The sequence below is a fragment of the Sinocyclocheilus grahami genome, unplaced genomic scaffold (genome assembly GCF_001515645.1).
Source record: "Sinocyclocheilus grahami isolate Dianchi unplaced genomic scaffold, SAMN03320097.WGS_v1.1 scaffold970.1, whole genome shotgun sequence".
In the NCBI taxonomy this organism is placed as follows: domain Eukaryota; kingdom Metazoa; phylum Chordata; class Actinopteri; order Cypriniformes; family Cyprinidae; genus Sinocyclocheilus; species Sinocyclocheilus grahami.
Window position 1 is genome coordinate 9,497 of NW_015506149.1, and position 24,842 is coordinate 34,338.

The 24,842-nt window shown below is 41.3% G+C and overlaps 1 protein-coding gene across 1 annotated transcript; it reads left to right on the forward strand.

The window, feature by feature from the left end:
- The first annotated feature begins 97 nt into the window (after nt 1-97).
- Nucleotides 98-24,842, forward strand: LOC107564894 (zinc finger homeobox protein 3-like). Its single transcript, XM_016250064.1, has 9 exons — nt 98-294; nt 7,182-9,917; nt 10,581-10,806; nt 14,074-14,163; nt 14,463-14,584; nt 14,938-15,138; nt 16,752-16,848; nt 17,036-22,354; nt 22,453-24,842. Exons 2-9 carry the CDS (start codon nt 7,197-7,199, stop codon nt 23,754-23,756), a joined length of 10,080 nt encoding a protein of 3,359 aa, XP_016105550.1. The 5' UTR covers nt 98-294; nt 7,182-7,196; the 3' UTR covers nt 23,757-24,842.

The following is a 24,842-nucleotide window of genomic DNA, read 5'->3' on the forward strand; positions in this document are numbered from 1 at the left end:
GTGACTGTGTAATCAGCACATGCGCAGTGTGTTAATTCCAGCCATTTTTTGCACGAAAGTAATTAGCAGGAATAAAGACCGGACTGTTTTTTCCCCCACTCTCTCCTCCTTCCTCGCACCGAAGCCAGGGCGCGTCTGCCGTCTGCAGAACAACCAAAAACCACCCCTTTTAAATGCTTTAAGAAACAGTCAAATACCTCGTTTAACTTCAGCAGCGTGATGTGTGCACGCATGCATCTGTGCGAATGGGATCTATAAACGTGTTTACTGGAATACAAAGCGACGCGTCCAAATGTAAGTTTGTATCCGATGACTGTTCTTCACCGATACAGTTGATTCTCTGCTCGTTTTACGCATTTGTTTACGCAGCAAGTATAAACAGTAATGAACTACATAATGCACGATTATTTTGCACGACTGCTTGTTTTTGCTGTTGTTCTTTACTAGTTACTGTCATGACATGTTTATGACATATTCGCGAATGGAAAGCGCGTCCTGCTCACTTTCTTTGATATCACGGTCTTTCGCGAGATGAGTTTGAAGTTAGAACTTCTCTTCTGGTGTTCTCCTACCTGTTTTCTCCAAGAGTTGTCGCCCTCTTATTAGTTGCTTAAGAAAAAGACCGAAAAGCGCAAAGTAACGTCCTTTGTGTGTGTGTGGTTTTGCTTTGACGAGTGCTCTTGCTGCTGTTCTGCATGTCAACACGGATGCATCGGGCTCGTTTTCAGCGAATGCATCAGTATTGGTTCGCGCTACGAGTGCAGATCTTTCGTGCAACGATACGAAGAAGCTATCCGAAGCCTCTGTGCGTCCTTCGCGTCGCGACGCACTTGCGCGCATGCAATGGCGTGTATTATTTATAAAGATACGCGGACTCAAATGTGCAACTTTTTGGGTTTGCGTCTGAAATGAAGCGAAGAGCGTGTAAGAAGAAGAATTATGGTGGCCCTGATGTCCTGGGCATGTTTGGTCAAGCCTGCTTGGACTTATTCCTTCAACTGTGTGTGTGTGTGTGTGTGTGTGTGTGTGTGTGTGGGTGTGTTGTCCCCAGAAGTTAGGTAAATATAATAAAACCTAAAAGTGACTTGCAAGGGAAGAGTATATTTTATTACATTCTAAAATGCAAAATAAAGTTTATGGTTGTATGTCTGTGTGTTTACAAACATTACATTTTCAATGATAAAATGATTCATAAAGTTAACGTTTTTTATTAGTTGTGTATGTGGTCATTTTAATTATTATATTTAATAAATCTGTACAAATATATAGTATGCCCTCTTTTAGATAAGCATGTTGTTTGAGTGTGTGTGTGTGTGTGTGTGTGTGTGTGTGTGAGTGTGACCGACTGACCGTGTGTTTGGGTATTGTTTTTCTGTCCTTTTGTGAATCTGTCACACTGTGACAAATCGTTTCTTTTTATTCATTATATAATACTTTTTGGCTTAATAGTTGATTGTTTTTGAGCAGCTGGACTCATAAAAGCAAGCACTGATTTCAGGCTTGATTTAGAAACAAAAACCTTTACCTTAATTAGTCTTTTAGCTCCCGTAATGTTGGAATATTCACTTTTAGAAATGAAATAAATACAACTTCACATTTCTAGGTATAAAATCAGTGCTTGACCTGTAATGGAGTGCTTACACTGGAGTAACCAGTTCTACAGCGAGAAAATAAACACAGAGTTTGAGGAGCAGATACAAATGAAGTGAGCACAGACTCTTTCTTCTGAGAACGCACACAGACACAAGGAGATGGTGTGGGGCAAAAGAGGATTGGCTCACAGGTCAGAGTTCACAATGTTGGGGAACCGGGTGAAAGGAAGGAGATGGGATGAAAGGACACGACGAGAGAAGAGAAAAGTGGACTCTGCAGGGTAGCGGTGTCAAACAGATAGTGCTGAGCCAATGGGAGTGTTTGAAGGAAATTGTTCATGATAGGGTTTCGTTGAAGCATTTCTTTTACTGCATTAACCAAATTTAGAGGATGTATTGTAAAATATCAGAATATACATGATAAATGTGACCCTGGAGCACAAAACCAGTCTTAAGTCGCTGGGGTATATTTGTAGCAATAGCCAACAATACACTGTATGGGTCAAAATTATCGCTTTTTCTTTTATGACAAAAATCATTAGGATATTAAGTAAAGATTATGTTCCACGATGATATTTTCTAAATTTCCTACCGTAAATATATCAAAACTTAATTTTTGATTAGTAATATGCATTGCTAAGTATTTAATGTGGACAACTTTAAAGGTGATTTTCTCAAAAAATATATATACATTATATATATATATTTTTTTGCACCCTCAGATTCCAGATTTTCAAATAGTTGTACATCAGTCAAATATTGTCCTATCTTAACAAACCATACATCAAGGGAAAGCTTATTTATTCATCTTTTAGATGGCCATTTCAAAAAATGGACCCTTATGACTGGTTTTGTGGTCCAGGGTCACAAATGTTTATTTTTGTCACTCATATACAATCAGAAAAAATATAACGGTCACATTTTAAGGTGTGTGTGTAGGTTGTTTTGTTTATTCGATGTGTTAGTGTAGTCTCTAACCTTGCAGGACAGTGTAAAGATTGTGTCGACGTTGTTGGGTTTGTAAATAAGGTGTTGCAACATCTGAATAATAAATTGTGTGCGTTCGTTTGTGAGTGTGTGCACACTGCCTCCAGGGTTTGACTTTTTCTGTTTATCATAATAATAGCTGGGGTTGTGGAGAAGTGAGGCACATCGGCAGATCAGTCACTAAGGCCTCTCAAACACACACACACGCGCTCACTCGCACACATGGAGAGACACACACACACACACACAGCCAGAGAACAATGCAAGGGGGCCCAGCCTGTCAGTTCAAATTCTGCTCTCCATCCACGCCTTAAACAGACTGTGCGTGTGTGTGTGTGTGTGTGTGTGGAGGGGAGAAACAAGGGTGATCAGTGATTCTGCCTCACCTACGCGTTACTGTCAACTCTCACCAGAATTCACTGCAAATATTGAACTATATTACACTGTCTGCATTAGTCCAGGCAGAAGGAGGTGGGTGCTGTTTGCCGTGGCTGTTGAATATATAGATTAAAGGTATAGTTTATAAAAGGTGCATAAACCGCAGTCATGCAAAGGTCAATGGGATTGTTGAACACCTTTTCTCGGAAATGGACTGGAAATGGAGACAGACAGCGCCTGTAGTGAGCGACAGAGATTTTGCAGAGTGTTTTCAAATGGTGCAGAAATGTATTTCTGTAGGGGTTCTGTATATGATTAGCATTTTTCTTACATTTCTGAAAAGAAAGGTTGTTTTTTTTTGAAGGAGAGAGGGAAAACAGCTCTGCATGACTTTTTGATCTCTTACACAGATCCTTAAATACCATTGTGGCGTTATGTTTTTGCAGCTTGTATTTTCAATAGTAATATTAATATTTGGGTAGTTGAAATGTAAAACTACATCTGAAATTATACAATATATACATAATTAAAATTTATATAGTATGTATAAATATATATTTGTATAATATATATTATATTAAAAATTAATAATTTCTAAACAATGTATATATTGTATAATTTGTTTTATGCTTAAAATTTCAAAATTAGCCCTGTTTACGTAATGCATGAGCTGTTGGATTGTTAACCAGTAGTTACATGGTTATTTAATTATTGTTGATAGTTTAGCAAAAAGGCAATTTGGTTGAGTTTTTGCAAACCAATTAATTTCTGATGGATAATATAATGTAATTTGTCCACCACCCATTTTCAAGTCAGCAATTATCCTCCAACAGAATGTAATCTCTTGTCAGTTTGTGAGGGTGCATAAATCATTGGTTAATATCACTGTTTAAAAAATAATACTTTTTTTTCCAGCAAGTCAGTTCCATTTTTGTTTTGCATGTTATTCAGCTCTACAGGATTTTGTGGATTATGATCTAGCTGTTAAAAGGAGTTAATCTTGCACAAATGTTTTCTTTTTTCTTTTCCTTTCTCATTTCACAGTGCATATACTCAGGTAATGAATGCAGCATATTTACATAAATAATCCTTACAGATAAAAGCTTTAGTGCACAGTGGCACTTTCCATGAGATGTGTGTGTACCAAGTTCTGCATTTTGACTGTAGAAGAGCAGCGTACACGAGCGTTTCCCATGCGTTGTCAGAGGCATAAGATCAAGTCAAATGAATAAGAACTCTTTCAGTGTAGCATTGATTTCATAATCCCGCCGGATCTTGCTGCAGTTTAGATCAATACGTTTACATCACGCTCAGACTTTCACACTAGAAACTGATGCATGTGTGACTTACTGTAAGCATGCTGACAGAATGCATCAGTGTGCATGTGTGAAACATTGGCCTACGTTCCTGCCTGTTGGAAACTGCTATACGCAAATGCAGCATGCCTAATTTTTAAAGAGACAGCTGTCACAACACTTTCACGGTCCCACTGTAACATCAGCATTAACTTTTGACCTTTGACCCTACATTTTTGTCAGTCACTTCCTTTTTATATGCCATTAGGAAGAGCATCTGCATTTTACTCCCTGTTAGCGTATTTTGTTCTTTGCTGGCTGACTAATCTAGAAAAATTTTAAGGCCTCAGTTTTCTAAATAAAAGTAATACATTTCCCCCACCACTCTCGCACTCTCTTTCGTCCACTCTTTCTTTTTTTTGACTCTCTATCTTTCTCTCTCTTTCTTTTGAAGTTTTGCTCCTGAATGGGCTAGTGTCTCTAATGGAAATGGGGCATTAAATCAAAGATCAAAGACAAGCACACAGCAGAGAGGACAGCTGTCTAAATACAGTGGGAGAAAATGTGTATGTGTTTGCGTGACTGCGAGAGCGAAGGGAGAGGGTGTGGGGTTAGCAAGTTCAAGTTTGGTTTGATTTGATTTTAGAGTTCAACCCTTGTAACAGTTTTCATTCTTGTCTTCATGCATTCATGCATGTCCTTAAAAGGATAAAAAATAAAGCATACGTTTCAAAAGTTGTCATGAAGAATACGCTGTAGTTTAAATATGTGCTGTGTCATGTTGTAGGCATGTAAAGCATGTTTCACAATTGTTAGTTGTGTTGTATGGTTGTTTCTGTACAATAGTATGTTTGCAACATTAGATTATCATTAAAACAGGAAGCCGAGCCCCTGAATCAGCAAACTGCGCTGTGAATGTGAAATCATTCTCTTCAACAAAACAGCAGTGCTTCCCACACAATATCGTCTTTTTTCTTTTTTGTCTGTCAGATTAAGCACTTCCTCTCAGTGGTCAGATAATGTTGATAGTCAGTCCCAGGAGGTCAAACTAAATATGAAATGAGCTATTTAATTTATATGAAGTTTGCAACCTTTCTTGCAACTTTCTATCAGTAAACATGAAGTAAACATCCAATTAAAATGAATAAAATAATACACTTGAATGAGTAACAAGGTTGTTATAGCTTTCATTAGTGGCCAGTTAGTTAACATGAAGTGGGATTATTTATTTAACATTGTAATGTTGTAGAAAGTATCCAAAATATAATTTTTTTTCTTTTGTGAGTGCCATCAATGTTATATCTTTCACAAAGTGGCAGATTCATGTAGTAACAGGGATTGCCCACAAGATGTGGATACATTTTATGCTAGATTTTAATTTAGTCACGCGTAAAAGGATTCCTGGTCTCAGTTCAATGCAGACAGTTTTTCTGTATATTTGTGTGTGCATTAGGGTTAGTGCTGGTACTGTTAGTGTCAGGGTTCATATTAGGGTTAGTGCTGTTTTGTGTAATTCTCAGCCAACATCTTGGTCTTAATCTACACACACGCTTCTAGAGAGTAATTGGTTTAAGATGCGTCTTGATTCCAGCGGTGTGCCCCCTATCAGGTATCCCAGAGAGATGGGTAATTAACCTAGCAGCTAATGAGATATATCACTAATTACACCACACACACATGCACACACGGAGCAAATAAGACTGGATATTCATCGATCTGTACAGGAAGTCTAGTTTGTGTCAGCATGGCAGTCTGTTTATGAATATGTATCTCCAGCACTCCGTGTTCGCTTAAATGAGTGGACTTCCATGTTCATTTTTGAAACATTGCTTTTGGCCTTTTAAGCCTGTTGTTTTAGGTCCTGTTTGAGCTTAAATCAGTGAACACATCCTTTAGCCTGGCGTGCTAGCATTCTGCTCTTGCTTCCAGTAAGATGCTTAGCATTCACGCTATTGATTTTCCCATTAACACTTTAGCCCCCTCCAGTAGAGAGGATCAGAGAGAGCTCAATATAACAGCTTGAATCTGAGTTCAAGAATCTGCACTCTTCAACCTAAAAACAGAGCAATTAGCTCCCCAACTGCAATTCACAAACCCTATACTCTCCTCAGACACCTTCTGCGCACATGCTTGTTGTTTTTACACTATTTAGGTGACTTAACTGTAGATAAATCCAGTAATAACTATAAGCACATTTTAATTATTTAGCTGTAGCCCACGGTGTAACCACAAGGCAGGCTTAAGTAGCAACATCATATGTTTGCATTTGTAAAATGTACCAGCAGCACAGACTTACACAATTAAAATGCCTGTCCAAATGTGAACCTGTTTCTACTTAGCATTTATGCAAATTGCAATTATTTTAGGTACCTAATATAAGGTGAACCCTGTTGTGAAAGGCTGCATTAATATAATTCAATTTAATTCACTTCAGCTGCTTTACTGATCAAGGCCTGTGGGGGCCGTGTCTCTGGAGAAACCTGGGACTAGAGTCAATAGGGAACTTATTCCGGAGGCGCTGTCACGGGGCAATCCCCTGTAGACACGGCCCTATGTTCTGCTCAGTTGCCTAAAGGGAAATATAATGCAGATGGAGGGGTGGGGGGGAGCCAAGGCAGACAGAGACATTTAATTGAGCAGATCTTGGTGATTCCAGGAATTGTCTCTCATGTAATATTCAGCTCTCGGTAATACAGCTTGGCAAAGAGCTATTGATCACAGTCTAGACCTCTCTCTGCTTTCCTTCACCGTTCCAGGGTTGCTTGTCTCTGAGTGGTGACGCTAAAGTTTGTTATGCTGCTCAAGTGTAAAATACTTCATATGTTGCTGTAATTATGTAAAGTGCAAAGTGATTTAGAAAATTGTAATCAAAGTTGTGATTTGGATTCTAAATTTTACACCTTTTCTCTGTCTTTCGTTCTCTCTCTAGGCCAGGGTGGGATGAATGTGCTCAGTAGCTCAGAGGATGGAGTGTTGTGACTCTGTCTCCAACAATGGAGCCTCTGGCCCCCACACACAACAGCCTCCTGGGCTCTGCAGACCACTGGCCCCCAGTCCACTCCTACTGGCCAGAGATCAAGCCATTCAACAGAGCACAGCAACTCTGTCCAAGCAGGGTGGACTAGTGGGGAGGGCTGAGGAGGAGAGACTTGCAGGGAGGCATGAAGAAAGAGATTGGGAAAAACAGGTTAAAGAATGTTCAACCAGAGAGATGTTAAAAGATGCAGCGGAGAAGGCAGATGAAGAGGAAGAATGTGATGATGTGGAGAGGCCTATTGGAGAGATCCTGTACCAGCCTGATGGGTCTGCCTATGTGATGGAGAGTAAACTTACAAGTGGTGTGCCCTCCTCCTCGTTAGGGGCCCCTTCCTCCATCGTTAGAACCTGTTACATTTCCTCATCTCAAAGCCCCACTCCACAGATTTTTCGTGTCTTCCAATTGCATAACCCTGACGACAGTGATAGTCTAGCTCTGGTGACCTGCCAATCCAAAGATAGTGCTCCTGACATGGCAGGATCATCAGAGACAGGAGTGACATGGTACGGTCTAACCAAACCCAACCTGATGTGCTTTCTGTGTCGGCTGTCCTTTGGCCGTACACGCTCGTTTAGGGCTCATGCTTGTCGGCAACACAATATCACCTTCAACGATGAAGAACAACATATGCTCTCTTTAAAACACACCTCTGCCATTTTACAGCCTGCCGGCCCAGGCAACCGGCCGCTCCTCTGTTTCCTAGAACCAAAAAGGAATTGTGAGTCTGTGGTACCATTGAACCTGGCATCTCTGACCTCTGGGAACAGCACAGAGGACACTGCAAGACGGAAAGAGAATGAAGACCCTCTGACCTCTAAGCCAGGACTCCCTCTCCTGCCCTCTCCACCCAGAACCTCCCCTGCTACCTCAGTACCAAGCCCTGCCAAAGACCCTTTAACCCTGGGAAGAGAGGGCACACAAAGAGGCAAGGAGGACGAGATGAGAAAGACTGGAGGAAGTAGTGAGGGAGGAGAGTGGAGATTGTGTTTAGAGGTAGGCACCACTGTAGATAACGGTGCTCACAGTATTAGCAGCTGTAGCGGGCAAGAGCACATTACTGAAGCTGCTCTGTCAAACCAAAGCATTTCAAAACCTCCAAACTCTGTAACAATAGCAACCAGCTTTATGAACAACACCAAAACCCTTACAGACTCTGAGTCAGAGTGTGGAACAAGCTTTAACTGCCACGACCCTGCACCTGCTTCCCTTGTTGTGGTAAACCCGTCCACTGTCACTACTACAGAACAACTTGCCAGCCAAGAGAGTGCCACAGCAACCGAACCAAATGACCAGTTAGAGAATGGTAGCGCCATAGCAATGGAACCAACCTCCAGGTTGTCTGAAGATGACAGACATGCTGTCACTCATTCTGACCTGCCCAATTATCATAGCCATTCCACGTCCCCTACACTCAGTCCAACATTAACACAGACTAGTCAGCCTATTCTTGAAGAAGGACACTCAGACACAGCCTCTAGAGGAAGGTTGGTGGTGGCCGGTGACGGAGGCTTCGTTGCAGCTGGAGATGATGTTCAAGGATCATCTTTCACTTTTGCTGTTCAGGCCTCTCTGGTACACACCAGAAACTCCTGCAAGACGTTGAAGTGTCCAAAATGCAACTGGCACTACAAGTACCAGCAAACTCTTGAGGCCCACATGAAGGAGAAGCACCCCGATTCAGAGTCCGAACAGTGCCCGTACTGCAACAGTGGGCAGAGCCACCCACGCCTAGCAAGAGGCGAGACGTATTCTTGCGGATACAAGCCCTTCCGCTGCCAGGTCTGCCAATACTCCACCACCACTAAGGGCAACTTGAGCATCCACATGCAATCGGACAAACACCTCAACAACATGCAGAGCCTGCAGACGCAGTCACATGTGCACAGCCCAGTATCCCAGCCCAATCCTTTAACCCATTCGCATCCTACTCTCACTCACCCCACCCAAGCCAGCTCCCCCTCTCCATCTAAGCTCCGGGGACATGCGTCGTGGCGGTGCGAAGTCTGTGACTACGAAACCAATGTGGCACGGAACCTCCGAATCCACATGACCAGTGAAAAGCACACGCACAACGTGCTTCTACTGCAGCAGAACCTGGCACACATGCAACGTCAACGTAAGCACAATGCCACTGAGCTTTACCGCCACTGCCAACCTCAGAGTAAACTGCCCGATGCCATCACTCCTCTGTCCTGCAATGAAACCTCTTTAAATAAACTCTTTGAATGCATTTTATGTGGCTGCTTTTCTTGTGACACTCTCGAGGAACTAAGTCAACACCTGACCATGCAGCGGTCATTACCCAATTCCTACTGGAGGAGCACAACAGGAGACACCCATCATTGTCACCTTTGCCATTACGCCACGCCTCTGCGAGCTAACTTCCAACTGCACTGCCAGACAGACAAACACGTACAGCGCTACCAGCTAGCCGCACACCTTCGAGAGGCCAGTAGTCAACATGGAAACACCGAGGAGGAGGAAGAAGAGTGGCGTCTTAGGTGTGTTGCTGCTGGAAGTCAGGTGCAGCTCAGGTGCAATGCTTGTGACTACGAGGCCAGCAGCTTGGAGAAACTGAAGCTACACACCATGAACTCCAGACATGAGACCAGCCTAAGACTATATAAGGTAAATCTCACAATTCTAAACCAGAAACTCTGTGTACAAAAAGTCTGGGGCTTGATATTCCTGTCAGTAAAATCCACAAAGGCCCGAGATGCCCTGAGTGACGTCATTCTTCCCAAGGCCTTTAAGGCCTCTTTGGTAATTGAGATGGATTGTATGTTATTTTTCCCTCCTGCTAATGTGGTCCATTAACTCAGCACATCTCTAATCAGTTTAGAGTTCTGTAAAACAAGTGGACTGGTGTTTGTCACTGTGTATGTGCTTCCGTGTCTTAGTGTGTGCATGTGATGTTTCACTGGATTCATTTGCTTTGAATCTGTCTGCTCAGTTTTCACCAGACCTCAAACAGAGGGAGAGATTTAACGTTTATTTGAGCAAAGCTTGTTAAGTAACATCTACATAGGTGTTTTACAGGGTTGTATTGATCCTGCATTGATCTATATTGTGCTGCCCACATTAGAGGAAGCCACATATTGATCATTTATGACTACATGGTCAATATATGGTTTCCGCTAAAGTACTTGAGTATGTTATTTACTGGTGTTGAAATGTGAGCTGGATGAAGTAGAAGAGTGTTTTATTCATTGATTTAACTTCTTTTCTTATTTCATTCTTTCACTGTCACACATGCATACATGTTTAACGTTTATCTTCACTTTCTCTCAGTATTTGCAGAAACTGGATGGAGTGGAGTCTGAAGATGTCTGGCTGCACTGTGTGCTGTGTGATTTCTCCACTCAGAACAGCCTTTCTTTAGTGCAGCACTCCCATTCATTGAGCCACCAGAGAGGGGAGGGGCTGCTGAGAATACAGCGAATCCAGAAGGGTCTGCAGGATGAGGAGGAGCTTGGTGCCATCTTTACAATCCGAAAAAGCCCTGCTCAAGAAAATGGTATGAGACGCACTTGCTTTGTAAAACATAGAAAACCGAGTTAAGTTCAAGGCTTTTGCAAAGCACCAAAAAAAAGTCACATTTCAAGGGTGGAAAATGAGCAGAATCCAACACACTAATAAACAGAACACCAGGTTTTGATGCTAGATTAACATTAGGGATGAAGTCAGGGAGAATTCCTTAAAACCCAAATCAAAAGACTAACTGTCCCTTGTGTGTTGCGCTCATTATGCTCAAGGCTCTAAAACACACAACAGAGGGGGAGGGGCTGACAGACATGCCAAAAAACAGAAAGAATAGAGAAGAGAAGAGGGCAGATATTTACACTGGGGTAATTGAGAAAACCGGGTGGTGGAGGCAATTAGCATTTAGTTCTAACACAGAATAAGCTCAGCTAATGAGTTGAACAATAGCCTGACCTTGGCACCCAGCCTGTGTATATGTACATATGCATTTGTGTGCGAGAGAGAGAGAAAAAGAAAGAGAGTGAGTGGTGTGCTTTTTGTACAGAATGGTAGGAATTGATTTTGTTAATTGACTTGCCAATAATCACATTTGTAACATCTTCACTGGCAAGAAAGAAGCTAAACTAGCGGGTTAGCCAGTCAATGCGGCCAATAAAGGCGCAACCCACTAACGAGGCATGAGTTAATTAACATTCTCCAATTAACATTTTAAAGGAAAGGCACATGAATAGCCTAATATAGATTCCTAAAGACTGACAAGTGTTTATTATTCACGGTTTTTGTGTTATTTACATTTTATGTGTTAATGTTATATTTTAATCTTTTGTTCTGTGATCTCAATTCTAACTTTTGTTATATTTGTTTAGTAATTGTTAAAATCTTTAATCTGCAAAAAAAAAAAAAATAGAAATCCTAAAAATTGGAAAAAAATAGAAAGGGTAAAATACTGTATACTGGTGTTATATTCACGATGAACAAAAATGGTGACATGCAGGGTACAAGAAAAGGTTAGCAGCCAGTGTGTCGTGTACAATCAATGCTAAAGTCAGTGAGTGAGAGTTGAGTAGCTGTTTCAGTGTGAATTTGAACCTGTAGGAACATCGGATCAGCGCTGCTTCCGACCTGCTGGAGCACCGCAGCTGAATGGCTGGTTATTGATCTCTTTAGGAACACCAGGGCATTGCCTAATTTATAATCAATACTGGATCAATGCTGCTGAGCATTTGTATATTGATCCCCGGAATGAGTAGGAAGTGCTGATGAAGTGTGTGTTGAGTGTGCGCCTGGAGTGTGTTAGCATGTGTGGGTGCATCTGATCACTTCATTACTGGCCAAAATGACCTCACCACGCTGAGCCACGGCCATCTGTTTTGTCCAAGATGTACATGCAGAAAGAAGCACACACAGATGCATCATGACCATTCAGAGTGAATTAACGTCCCCCCTTTGGGTTTGAAGTGGATTTTGAATGCAGCTTCAAAATTAAAATATTTATGCCTTTGATAATTAAGTTGCATGATTGCTTGTAAAAAAAATTTTCTCTAAAACAAAATTTGGTTACATTTGGATTATTTTTGCATTACAAATTCACCAAATTTAGTTGTACTATTTAGCATAAAATTGCCATTTTGTCACTATTTGAACGTGACATGCAACATATTATGAATTTTCACTATTTAATGATTTCCTTCAGTGCTATGCATATTTAGTTACTGTTGTTCATTTATTTTATTTTTTTTAATCGCCATCCCTAAGAATTGTTTGTTCTGATTTTCCCTGTGAGAGATGCTCAACAATAGACTAATATTTTTGGTCAGGTTCAGCGTGGTGTGTGTGACTTTGAGAGAATGACTGAGCGAGAGGGCTCAATGGGGCGGTCGTAACTAGAGCGGATTTGACAGTTTCAGGTTATGTGTTCTGTGTTTATGGGTGTGTTGGTTTGATAGGAAATCAATAGCGTGTCTGTCAGGATAATTGGTGTTCAGATGGCCTTTCTCGCTCTCTCTCTCACCCTCTGTCATAATCACCTTCTCAAAGAACCACCAGAAGATACCTCGGCCTGCCTTTGATTGGTGTGTTATGACAACCCTCATGCATTTTTTTTGTTTCCACTTGCCCCCCTTCCCAAAACCCACCCAAATCAGCTCTGTTCTTCTTTTCCCTTCCCCCACGTAGCAGAACAATTACTCCGCTAAGAAAGCAGAAAGGCAGAAAGCAAGAGAGAAGAGGATGAGGAGAGGGAGGGAGGGCGTTGAATGGGGTATCTGGTTTAGTGTGTCCCGAGGCTGTGTGTTTTGTACCTACGGAGCTCAGCCGAAGCTTTTAGACGCTGTAAAAGAACAACAGAGCATAATTGCGCTTTTTGAATGTCCAACTCTCTGGATTCTTTTTGATTGTAGAGTTCAGAGCTCACCTGCAGTATTAAAAAAATAACAAGCCAAAACTGAAGGCTGTTGTCCCACATGTTTTGGATATGCAGTCATATTCAGAAAAAAAGCCTGTTTTTGCAAGAAAGCTACAACTAGTCTCAAACTGAGCACAATGCAGAGACCTATTGTATAAAGATAATTTTTAAAGCCTGTCATGGCAGCATTGTTCGCCAATTTGTGCTTTGAAATGGACTCATTGTGTGTGTGACCCTCCTGACCTCTACTGCATTATCTTCCTCCTGTGACTTTTCAAATCCCCGCAGGTCAAATGAAGCTCTGCTGACGCCGCTGACTTTAACTCTTCCTCCTGATTTTCTTTTCTCATATCTCTCTTTGTATGTTTTACTGTAGAGGATCAATATTTGTAACTTTTATGTTAATCTAAAGGAGATTGTGTACATTACTGTATTGTGTCGGTCTGTCTTTGAGCAGGTTGGTTGTGTCTCTCTGAGCTAGTGGAGACTGACCCCTATAGGTTGGAATGTGATTCTGCAGTCAATCTTGTTTTACAATAGCACATGCATGCAAAAGATTTCCTGCAATGACGAGTTGGCTGAATAGAGAATGTGATGCGCACTCTAAATTTTTCTCTCTTTTTTTGGCTTTTTAAGGAGATAAGAATGGGATGGACTCTCCCACTGAGGTTACGGCTAACCAGGAAGACAGAAATAAACATGGAGACAAGTTGGTTGTGTCTCTCTGAGCTAGTGGAGACTGACCCCTATAGGTTGGAATGTGATTCTGCAGTCAATCTTGTTTTACAATAGCACATGCATGCAAAAGATTTCCTGCAATGACGAGTTGGCTGAATAGAGAATTTGGCAAATGTGATGCGCACTCTAAATTTTTCTCTCTTTTTTTGGCTTTTTAAGGAGATAAGAATGGGATGGACTCTCCCACTGAGGTTACGGCTAACCAGGAAGACAGAAATAAACATGGAGACAGAACAGAGAAAAAATCAGGTCCTTAACAAAATCTCGCTTGCAAAACAATAAAAAATAAAAAGATTGCAGCAGTGGTTTTGCATCTGGTATTTCTTCAATACTTAAATTTTGCATTAGATGAATTATATTTCTTGTTAAAATCCAAAGCGGTAACTTATTTATATTATCATACAAATATTATTATTTGCATTTGTTTTTCCCTGCTGTCCATTATCCCAATTGGGAACCACTGTTTTACAATAAGCTTAGTGTTGTAAATAATGTGCAATAATGTGCACCCCTTTTAAATGATCTCTGTTTGCTGCTGCTATTCTCAGAGGGATTTATTCAAATGGAAGCGGAGCAAAATGAGTCGTCTTCCAGTCCCAAGCGTCCCTCATCTGGATCTGACGAGTCAGTTGAGCCCTCTCCCTGCAAACAGCCACGAATACAGGAAGAGGTCTGCAATATACTCTGCACTATTTATTTTATTTTTTTGCTAAAATGTACCATGATACTGCCATGTTATTTATCTTTACAAGTTCTTTAAAACCACTGATGCTATATACCATATTATTGTCTATATAAGATAAACAACTCTGGCCCATCATTACTTTTCTGTACAACTAGCAGAATAGTAAAAATGAGTAGCTGTGCATACCATTTAATACCACTGCATATCTGATACAATCACTATACATTGTGCACAGAAAAAAAAAAAGCCTAATATAATTTAAAGGAACTGGATACTGCAAAGACAGAATGTAGTTATTGTATCTCTGTAAATATTTCTGTTTGTTTTCTCTCATTCAGATGTGGCAGTGTCCATTCTGTCGGTTCCATGATACTGCTATTGAGCATCTAAGGAGTCATGTGATGAACCAGCATGCAGTTCAGCCTGCTGTCCGCTGCCCACTGTGCCAAGACACACTGCACAGTATTGCCCTCTTGCGTACCCACCTCACACATCTGCACAGTGTCACTGCAGACTGCACTCAGAAGCTCATCAACACGGTGAGGATAAAAAAGAAACGCAGTATGCATGTACTATGTAGATTTAGAATTTTTGCTTATATGTATAGTTTGCAATTTTGTAAAAATTTAAGATTTTTTGCCTGGGATTTTGGAACAAAACAAATGTCCATTCCAGCCATAATCCTATCTGCAAAACATTTTCCCTATCTAAACTCCCTTGAAACAAAATAACTGAAGATATTAAGAATTGATTTAAATCAATATATTTTGAATCACATTTTTTCTTACTAAAATTTACAGATATTAAACCCCAAAAAATCTTATTTGTACATTTATTAAGTTTTAAGGATTTGTATGTTTACAAGTGGCCAAATAATCGGCTACTTGGCTATTTTTGATTTATTGAGAATTTTTATTACATATTGCATAGTGCTTGTTAAATTGTTAAATTATCCGTTATAGCATATGCGTTAATATGCAACATCCTATTTGCTATAGCCTAATTATATGCTATTTTGGCCATCAGCCATGCTGCTTTCTAGATATCAATTAAAACCTTAGTCTAACGCTATTTCTATATATGGTGTAAAAATTGTGTTTATGCAAGAAAATGTTCAGCACTGCGTGTATGTGTGTATGCGGAGGGGTGTTCAGACCCTCAGTGACTCCAGCACAAGCGAGCGGAGACAAGTAACGACACTGAGTGGGGGAAGGGAGAGGTAGCTGCCTCAAATCCAATGAATATTAAAATTAGCTTTTTTATCTGCAGAATATAAATTGATACTAATGCACCCAGAGCTTGTTTGAACCCCAAGCAGACATGCCTCACTGTTTCTGAAAGGTTGGACATTTTTTTGTCAATTCAGTCAGCTTGCGCTGAGTGCTTTTTCTTGCGTAAAAGGCTTTTCTGTCTTTCTTTCCATTCATGTGTTCTCCCCTCTCCTATCTTTCTTGGTCTTCCTTGCCCACTGTTCTGCCATCTCTCTTGATTTCTCTCTTCGGCACTTTGCGTTCCTCTCCCCCCCTTCCCCAGCCAAACTGAAATACAGTAATGAAAATAATTGTGCTTCATTAGTTCTGAGCCAGTGCTAGGTGATTTTCGTTATGAACCGTGCCTGGTAATTATGTTCTAAATTAAATGTGACCTTGAAGAGGACTTGTGTGCTTTCCTCGTGTCCCTTTAATACAGCACTTTGCTGAAATGGTGTGCTTTGTGATGGAAATAGCAGCCATTTTGTTTGGTTGCTCTCCCTCCCTCTCCCCCTTTAAAGTTACATTGATTTACACATTTTAAAGTTGAGTGGGTACAGAAGGAGCGAAGGAGAGGGAGATAAATAAAGTGGCTTTTTTTACATCCAAAGTTAGCTAATTGTGTTGTCACAGACCAAAGAGGGCTTCCATTCATACTTAACCTTTGAACTCCTTAAAGTGTTGGTTCATGACTGCGATTCCATTTTGCCATCTGAAGTTAAGGGTCTATTCTCTCGCGCCATGCATCGTTAATGCACACATGTAGCAGGAACACAGCATAATGACCAATCTTTTTCAAAGATAACAATCAAATGACTTAATAATGAGATTTTGTGGATTAATTAATCCACAAAATGGATTCATCAAACCTATTATGATTTCTTTTTTTCCCTTGTGGTCAGGTGATTGCTTCAGACGTGCTGCCAGAAAAGATGTTTTTACCAGTGCACAACTCTGATACACAGCTGATAAATTCTAATGAAACAAAGAGACTGGATGGTTAGTATAAATCTCACTATTTGTTTAATCTTTTATTTTTAATATAGGTTGGTTCTTTATTTGTCATAATTTTAAATAAGATTGACGGTTAATATCTGACTCAATTTGTCCGAAGGTAATTTATCAATATTTGTGCTTGAATTTTGCCTCATGAAAAATTCACAACTATCCTTTTTTTATTCTTTAGAAATTTCAACCGATGCTGAACCTGAGAGAGGTACAACACCTCACTTGGAGACAGCAAAAATCTATAAACAACCATCAGAAGATGCGGAATCCACAAAGGAGAACAATGGTGCTTTTCCTTGTTGGCAGAAAGGCTGTAACAAAGTCTTTACATCCTCAAGTGCCCTCCAGACACACTTCAACCAGCTCCATAGCCAGAAATCTCAAACAGCAATATCTGATCGCCACATTTACAAGTACCGGTGCAATCAATGCAGCCTAGCATTCAAAACCCCTGAAAAACTGCAGCTGCATTCTCAGTACCATGCTATCAGAGCTGCGACCATGTGCTGCCTCTGTCAACGCAGTTTTCGTACAATGCAGGCCCTTCGGAAACACCTTGAGACAAGCCACCTGGAGCTAAGTGAAACCCAGATACAGCAGCTTTACGGTGGTTTAATGATGAATGGTGAGACCCTGATCTCCGGAGACCAAACTTTTGGTGAAGAGGAGGGATTGCCAGAAGAGACTGGGTTGAAAGATGACGAAGAATGTGATTTGGAGGAAAAACTAAGTCCTACAGACAATGATTCAAGTTTGGTTAAAGATAATGTTGAATGTGACCCTAAGCAGCCTGTTTTTCCTATTAGAAAAGGTCCAAATATCACAATGGAGAAATTTCTGGATCCATCAAGGCCTTTCAAATGTACGGTTTGCAAGGAATCTTTCACCCAGAAGAATATTCTCTTGGTTCACTACAACTCAGTGTCACACTTACACAAACTTAAACGATCTCTGCAGGACACGTCAACTGGCTTGCAAGAGCCTGTCAACATTGCAGACCACAAACCATTCAAATGTAGTATTTGCAATGTAGCATATAGTCAGAGTTCAACCTTAGAGAATCATATGCGCTCTGTCTTGCACCAGACCAAAGCTCGTGCAGCCAAGCTTGATTCATCCACTTCTAGTACTGAATCTGTTGGCCCTCCCCCAGGCAAGGCATTGTCCAACACTTCTGCAACCATGAAGCCTGCTACTTCCTTGAACAATGCTGGTCTAAGCCACCAACAAAACACTGAACTCAATGGCACACCTGCAAACCCAGACACCAGTCATCCTTCGACATCTGACATGAGGAATAAGTTGGCAAACATGATTGATTCAGCTACCAAGCAGCAACAGATGTCATTACAACAACAACCATTACTACAACAACAACAGCAGCAGTTAGCCCAGGCTCAAGCCCATCTCCAGCAAGAGCTCCAAAAGAAGGCTGCTCTTCTTCAGTCCCATTTATTCAATCCTGCACTTTTACACCCTTTCCATATGCCAACAGAGGCTCTTCTTCCAGTGCAGCAGCAACATCAATTGCTTCTTCCTTTTCTTATTCCAGGAGGAGAGTTCCGCATGAATCCAGAGGTAAACCTTAAAGGCTCTGGGCTAAGCGTAAGCACATTAAAACCTGCTGTAAATGAGGATACTGCTGAGTCTTCCAAAAAAGATGTCCCAAAAAATTGTTCTAAACCGAAACTAAATGAAGATCTTGCAATTCATTCTGAAATGGATGAACAGAAACTGACCAATGATCCACCATGTGAGAAGGACACAAATGGACAGAAGGGTAATGAAGAATCAAAGGAAATTGATAATGTAGGCACCAGTGAAAAAACACATGATCATAAATCTCAAGAAAACGAAGACCTAAACAAAGAGATGTCAACCCTTGGGGTGAGTTGTGATGAGTTTCTTCCACCCAGAATAGCTCATGATGCGCACGGGAATGCTTCAAAGTCTCTGCTTGAAAACATTGGTTTTGAGTTAGTCATGCAATACAATGAAAATAAGGAGAGATATCAGAAAAATCTTGCTGAACCAATACCAAATGGTGAGGATGTGTCTGACACTAAAGAGGTTAGTCTTTCGGAAGATATGAAGTTAGAGTGTGTGTCTTGTGGGAAGCTTTTTTCAAATGCACTGATACTAAAGAGCCATAAAGAGCAGATTCATCGTTCCATATTCCCTATCAAGTCATTGGAGGAATTTGCCAAAGACTACAGGGAGCAATACGACAAACTCTTCCCATTGAGACCTGCAACTCCAGAGGCTTCTCCTGTCTCATCGCTGCCGCCTTCCCCTCCTGCGATTCCTAATTCTTTAGTGCAGCAGCCACAACAACAACCAGTGCAAACAATTATTCATGCTTCTACACTCAGTGCTACTCCTGCAACTGTCTCCATCCCTCAAGTTAATGCTCCATTATCTCAAATTCCCTTACCCATGGAACTGCCACTCTTCCCCTCACTCCTAATGCCTCCCATACCTTTGCAAGCTTTAACTCCTCAGGTCCCTGTCCATCTGCCCCCAGTGGAGGCTGGATTGACTCCTGATTTGACGCAGCTTTATCAACAGCAGTTGACTCCAGCCATGTTACAGCAACAAAATAAACGACCTCGAACCAGAATCACAGATGACCAGCTTAGAATCCTGCGTCAGTATTTTGATATCAACAATTCTCCAAATGAGGACCAAATCCACGAGATGGCCAACAAATCTGGTTTGCCACATAAGGTTATAAAGCACTGGTTTCGGAACACTCTATTCAAAGAACGCCAACGCAATAAGGATTCTCCATATAACTTTAATAACCCTCCCATCACAACACTGGAAGTTGTAAAAGTGGATTCTAGACCACCCTCTCCTGAACCAACAAGACAAGAGATTTATGGGAGTAAGAGGTCCTCAAGAACCAGGTTTACTGACTACCAGCTAAGAGTATTGCAGGATTGTTTTGATGCCAATGCATACCCCAAAGATGATGAGTTTGAGCAACTGTCTAACCTCCTTTATCTTTCTACCCGTGTGATTGTGGTATGGTTTCAAAATGCCAGACAAAAAGCTCGGAAAAATTATGAGAACCAAGGAGAGGGAGGGAGGGATAGCGAACATCGAGACCTATCTAATGACCGCTACTTTCATACTTCCAACAACAATTTCCAGTGTAAGAAATGCAACATAGTCTTTCAACGCATTTTTGATCTTATTACTCACCAGAAAAAGCAGTGTTACAAAGATGAGGATGAGGAAATGCTGAATGATCTGAATGACACTGCAGTGGATTTTAATACTGAGTGTCATAGTCCAATATCTGGACCCTCTTGCTTTACACAAGCAGCTTCCTGCTCAAGCCCCTCCAGTTCCTCTGTGTCTAGTACTAATGTGAAATCCACTGATTCTGAGCATATGCACACAAGTCTCACTGGAGAGCTTAAACAAACAAATAAAGCATCATCTGACCCCAAACAGGCTGTTAGTATCAACTCTGAGTTTGAAGAATTAACGAAAAGAATGCAGCAGCCAAAGCCTCTCTGTGAAGAGAACCAAAATGTAAGCACAGAGATTCCCTCTCACCCACCTCCTAAACAACAACAGTTTTCCTGCACATCTGAAACAAACCCAGCTCCATCACAGAGCTCCCAAACTATTTTTAGTCCTTTAGAGATTCCTTCAACTGAGCAACAACAGCAACAGAAACCGGCCCAGGATATGAGTCCTTACCACTGCATCCAGTGTAAATTGAGCTTCCCCTCATTTGAACATTGGCAAGAGCACCAGCAAATGCACTTTCTTACCCAAAGTTACTTTCCCACCCCACCGTTCATAGATCGTCCTGTAGACATGCCTCTTATGCTGTTTGATCCTGCTAATCCTCTACTTGCAAGGCACCTGATTTCAGGAACAATTTCCCAGATTACAAATCCACCTGCAGTGACCACCATTCCTGATTCAACCATAAACTCTCTGAAGAGGAAACTTGAAGACAAAGCAGGATCCAGTTCTATGGAAAATGATTGGGAAAACAATGGGGAGGAACCCCAGCGAGACAAACGTATGAGGACCACTATAACACCAGAGCAGCTGGAGGTTTTATACCAGAAATATCTTTTGGACTCCAATCCAACACGCAAGATGCTTGATCATATCTCCAGCGAGGTCGGTCTCAAGAAAAGAGTGGTTCAAGTCTGGTTCCAGAACACCCGAGCTCGTGAGAGGAAAGGCCAGTTTCGGGCACTGGGTCCATCTCAAATCCATCGTCGCTGCCCATTCTGTCGAGCTCTCTTTAAAGCACAGACTGCTCTTGCTGCCCACATACGTTCACGTCACTGGCATGAAGCAAAGAATGCAGGCTATAGTATGGCAATACCTAATATGACTCAAGATCTGGAACGTTCTCAAATCAAATCTGATCTCTTTGATTTTGCCAATTATTCTCAGTTTTTAAACTCCACTGATGATGTTGACTCTCCAGCATGCAAAAGCATTGACCTGTCTTCACATCAGCAGCGTCTGAGCCCAAAACCTATTAAAGGTGAGGGTATCAAAGATTTTGAGATGCCTTCTGTGTCAGTTTATCAGAATCTTGAACAAAGTAAGCTGAATAACTGCGACGCTAACACAAACATGGCCCATGACCATACAACTGATGAAGGAAATGACTCTCTAGAGGCTAAACATGGCAGTATTGACCACATGTCTCTCAGCACCGAAAGAGAGGCTTCTTCTGAAAGTGATGAAAAGATGTCTTCTGGATTGGTTAGCCCTGCAATGAGCTTTAATGCTAAAGATTTTGATAATGATTTAGTCTTAGATTACAGTGAAAATTCCAGCCTGGCTGATCCAGCTTCACCATGCCCTGGTAGCTCTAACAGTCAGAGCTTTGATAATGACAGACACAGTCAAAAACGCTACCGCACTCAAATGACCAACCTACAGGTGAAAGTGCTCAAAGCGTGCTTTAGTGACTATAAAACCCCAACAATGCTTGAATGTGAAGCCTTGGGCAATGACATTGGACTTGCCAAGAGGGTTGTTCAGGTGTGGTTTCAGAATGCTCGTGCCAAGGAGAAAAAGGCCAAGCTTAGCCTTGCAAAGCAATTTGGCACAAAGAGTACTTCTATTAAAAGACCTAAGATGGAGTGCACTCTTTGCTCTGTTAAATACAGCGGCTGCTTGTCTATTCGTGACCATGTCTTCTCCCAGCAACATCTTGCTAAAGTTAAGGAGGCCCTGGGTGGCCAGATGGAGAGGGACAAGGAATATTTGAGTTCAGTATCTACTCGTCAGCTGATAGTGCAGCAAGAAGTGGATCATCTAAAAAAGACAATTGATGTTCTGGGAATTGTCCAACCACAAGCTATACTGAGCTCAGTGGGCTTTAACCAAACTTCTCTTCACTGTCTGAGCCAGTCTTCAGTGTACTCAGGTCTGCAGACGCAGACCGCTGCAAGCATACCAGGTGGTAGCAGTACAATGACTGAAGATTTTTCTTCCATAAAAACAGGTATGTGGCTAATCTACACTTTGTTTTTAAATTAATTTACTTACAAAAATTCTGATCTCTTGTAATCCATACTTTTTATGCATTCATTTTTATGTAAGGTACCAGTGACCCTCCTGTAAATGAGCTGACCTGCAAGCCAACCATGACGCCCTCATCAGCTATGGATGACAAAGATGTAGTTAGCACAACCAACTCTGTCTTGACCCCAAAGACCACAGAACAAGAATTCCAGTTTCCCAAAGAAAATGACACTGAGAGTAACAGGATTCCCACAAACAAGCTTGACAGTACTCCATTGGGAAATGGTACTCGTGCAAATTCTTCTTGCAAAAGTAAAGAGAAGTCAAACACTTTCAGACCAACAGTATCTACTCCAAGTAAAGGAAGAGAGTATACCATGGACCCAAGTCAGCTACAAGCTCTTCATGCAGTAATGAAAACTGACCAAGCTGCTCTACTCTCTAGTCACCTCCTGCCCTGTCTGATGCCCGGTTTTCCTCCACTTTTTTCTCCCCATATTCCCACACCTATGCCTGGAGGCCTCCTGCAGCCCATGTTTGGCATGGATAGCATGTTCCCATATGGTCCAGTCTTGCCACAGGCTCTAATGGGGTTGTCCCCGGGCTCCATTCTCCAGCAATATCAACAAAATCTGCATGGTGCACTAATGCAACAAAGACTGCAGCTGCAACAGAAACAGTTAGTGCAGCTACCAGAGAAACCAAAACCTAGCCCAATCTCTGCTCGCCTCAGTGCAGAGGACACCGTTTCATCCAAACGTGACAAAACGCTAGGCACACCCATTGGCACAGATTCCCCCTCCATAAACTCTGTCAATGCTAAGCAGCCAGAATTGGACAATAACTTTCTTCTAAGCCACTGTATTGTCTCCAAAACAGAGTGTAGAGCAGAAGGCAAGGATAGTCACCTTTATGACTGTCTTGCCTGTGAGGTGTCTCTTACTGGGAATGCACAGCTCATCAAACATCTGGAGTACCCTCCGCACAGACAAAGAGTGGCAGAGAAACTGAATGCCAAAGAGCATGCTTCTCCTCGATTACCTCACATCAGTCCCTCATCTACCTCTCAGTCAAACCCATCCAGTGGACAGAGGTCTTCTACAACTGCCCAGTCTTCTTTAGGGACTCCTTCAGAAACCTCCATCCCTAACCCAACCAACTCTGACCAGCCCGATAGGCGTCTCCAAAGCTTGCCCCTGACTTCAGCTTTACCTGAGGCTTCCCGAAGCTCACCGGCTTCTCCCTCACATCATGTTCTTTCGCCTTCAAATGTTACCTCAAGTCTGACAAGCCCTGCAAAGACTTGTCACGTAAAACCAATAGACTCTGTGGATGGGCATTGCGACAGCAACGAGTCAGAGGAGGGACAAGACTTGACATAATATATTGGAGCAAGTGGTTTGATGCTTTCCATAACCATTGTTTTTATGGCTTGGACAGCCTCAGATCCGTGAAAAAAAACTGGCGGAAAGTTGAACAAAACGTCTCCACTGTAGATTACACTTGGGGAAAGCTATGACCCAGAGCTAGTTTGGCAGACTGTTTTAAGAGGACTGAATCCTGTAGGATCCAACTTGCATTAACAGTGCTTGTAACCAAAAACAAGTGTCAGTAGAATGTTTTTTCCATTTCAATATGCTGGTTTTAACTAAAACTTGAGTATATGTAAACTGTTTGAAAACTAAAGGGTGCACAGCTAAAGACTGGTGAAAAGAACCTAAGATGGTTTCATGATTACCTAACTAACCAAAAGTCTGTTTATAACATGTGTTTTAACAGACACTCATAAAACACCCACACTATTTTTTGCCCTGTCAAGTGTTAAGATATTATATTATTGGCTTAATGAAGTGATGTAATGTATTTTGATGTTGTCTTCTCTCAGGTCAACAGCTCTCAATTTTGTTCTGTTACAAGACATACCAATAGAAAATATATGAAGCCCAAAAGAAATGTGTAATGAACGAAAACGTCCAATTCTAATTTGTTTTCAAAGTCCTGAAGTTGCAACTAAGCTAGTAGATGTTTTTTTTTCTTGGACATGTACTTGTTCAGACACAGAGTATTGCAGACCGTTGTAAATTGTGGGAAAATATAATTTAGGTTTTTTTTTTTTCTTTTCGAAAAATGACAAAAAACATTGTGTTAATGATAGATACATGTATGAACATTTTGGTGTTGCGTAGATTGTTGAATTCAAATGACTTAATTGTATGGTAGGTTTAAAACAAATTACTTGTATATTTAACTTTTGTATTGTCCCAGTCAAAGACACTTGAGGCTGTTTAGCCATGCTCATGTTAAAACATAGCATTTACCCTCTAATGCTGTTGAAAATTGTCACTGTACAACCAACTTCCTCTCCTGCACTGAGCCAAGTTGAAAGACCCTATCTGTGTATGAATTAGATCGATGCACATCTATAAGATATTTTCTATTTTTGTTGTCTTCTAAACAGAACATTTCGA

What these genes read in the sequence shown, in the direction of transcription:
- LOC107564894 (XM_016250064.1), top strand. Translation starts at nt 7,197, where the DNA reads ATGTGCTCAGTAGCTCAGAGGATGGAGTGTTGTGACTCTGTCTCCAAC. An exon ending in CCAGCCTAAGACTATATAAG is followed by an intron (nt 9,918 to 10,580) that starts GTAAATCTCACA and finishes ACTTTCTCTCAG; the next exon opens with TATTTGCAGAAACTGGATGG. An exon ending in AAGCCCTGCTCAAGAAAATG is followed by an intron (nt 10,807 to 14,073) that starts GTATGAGACGCA and finishes TGGCTTTTTAAG; the next exon opens with GAGATAAGAATGGGATGGAC.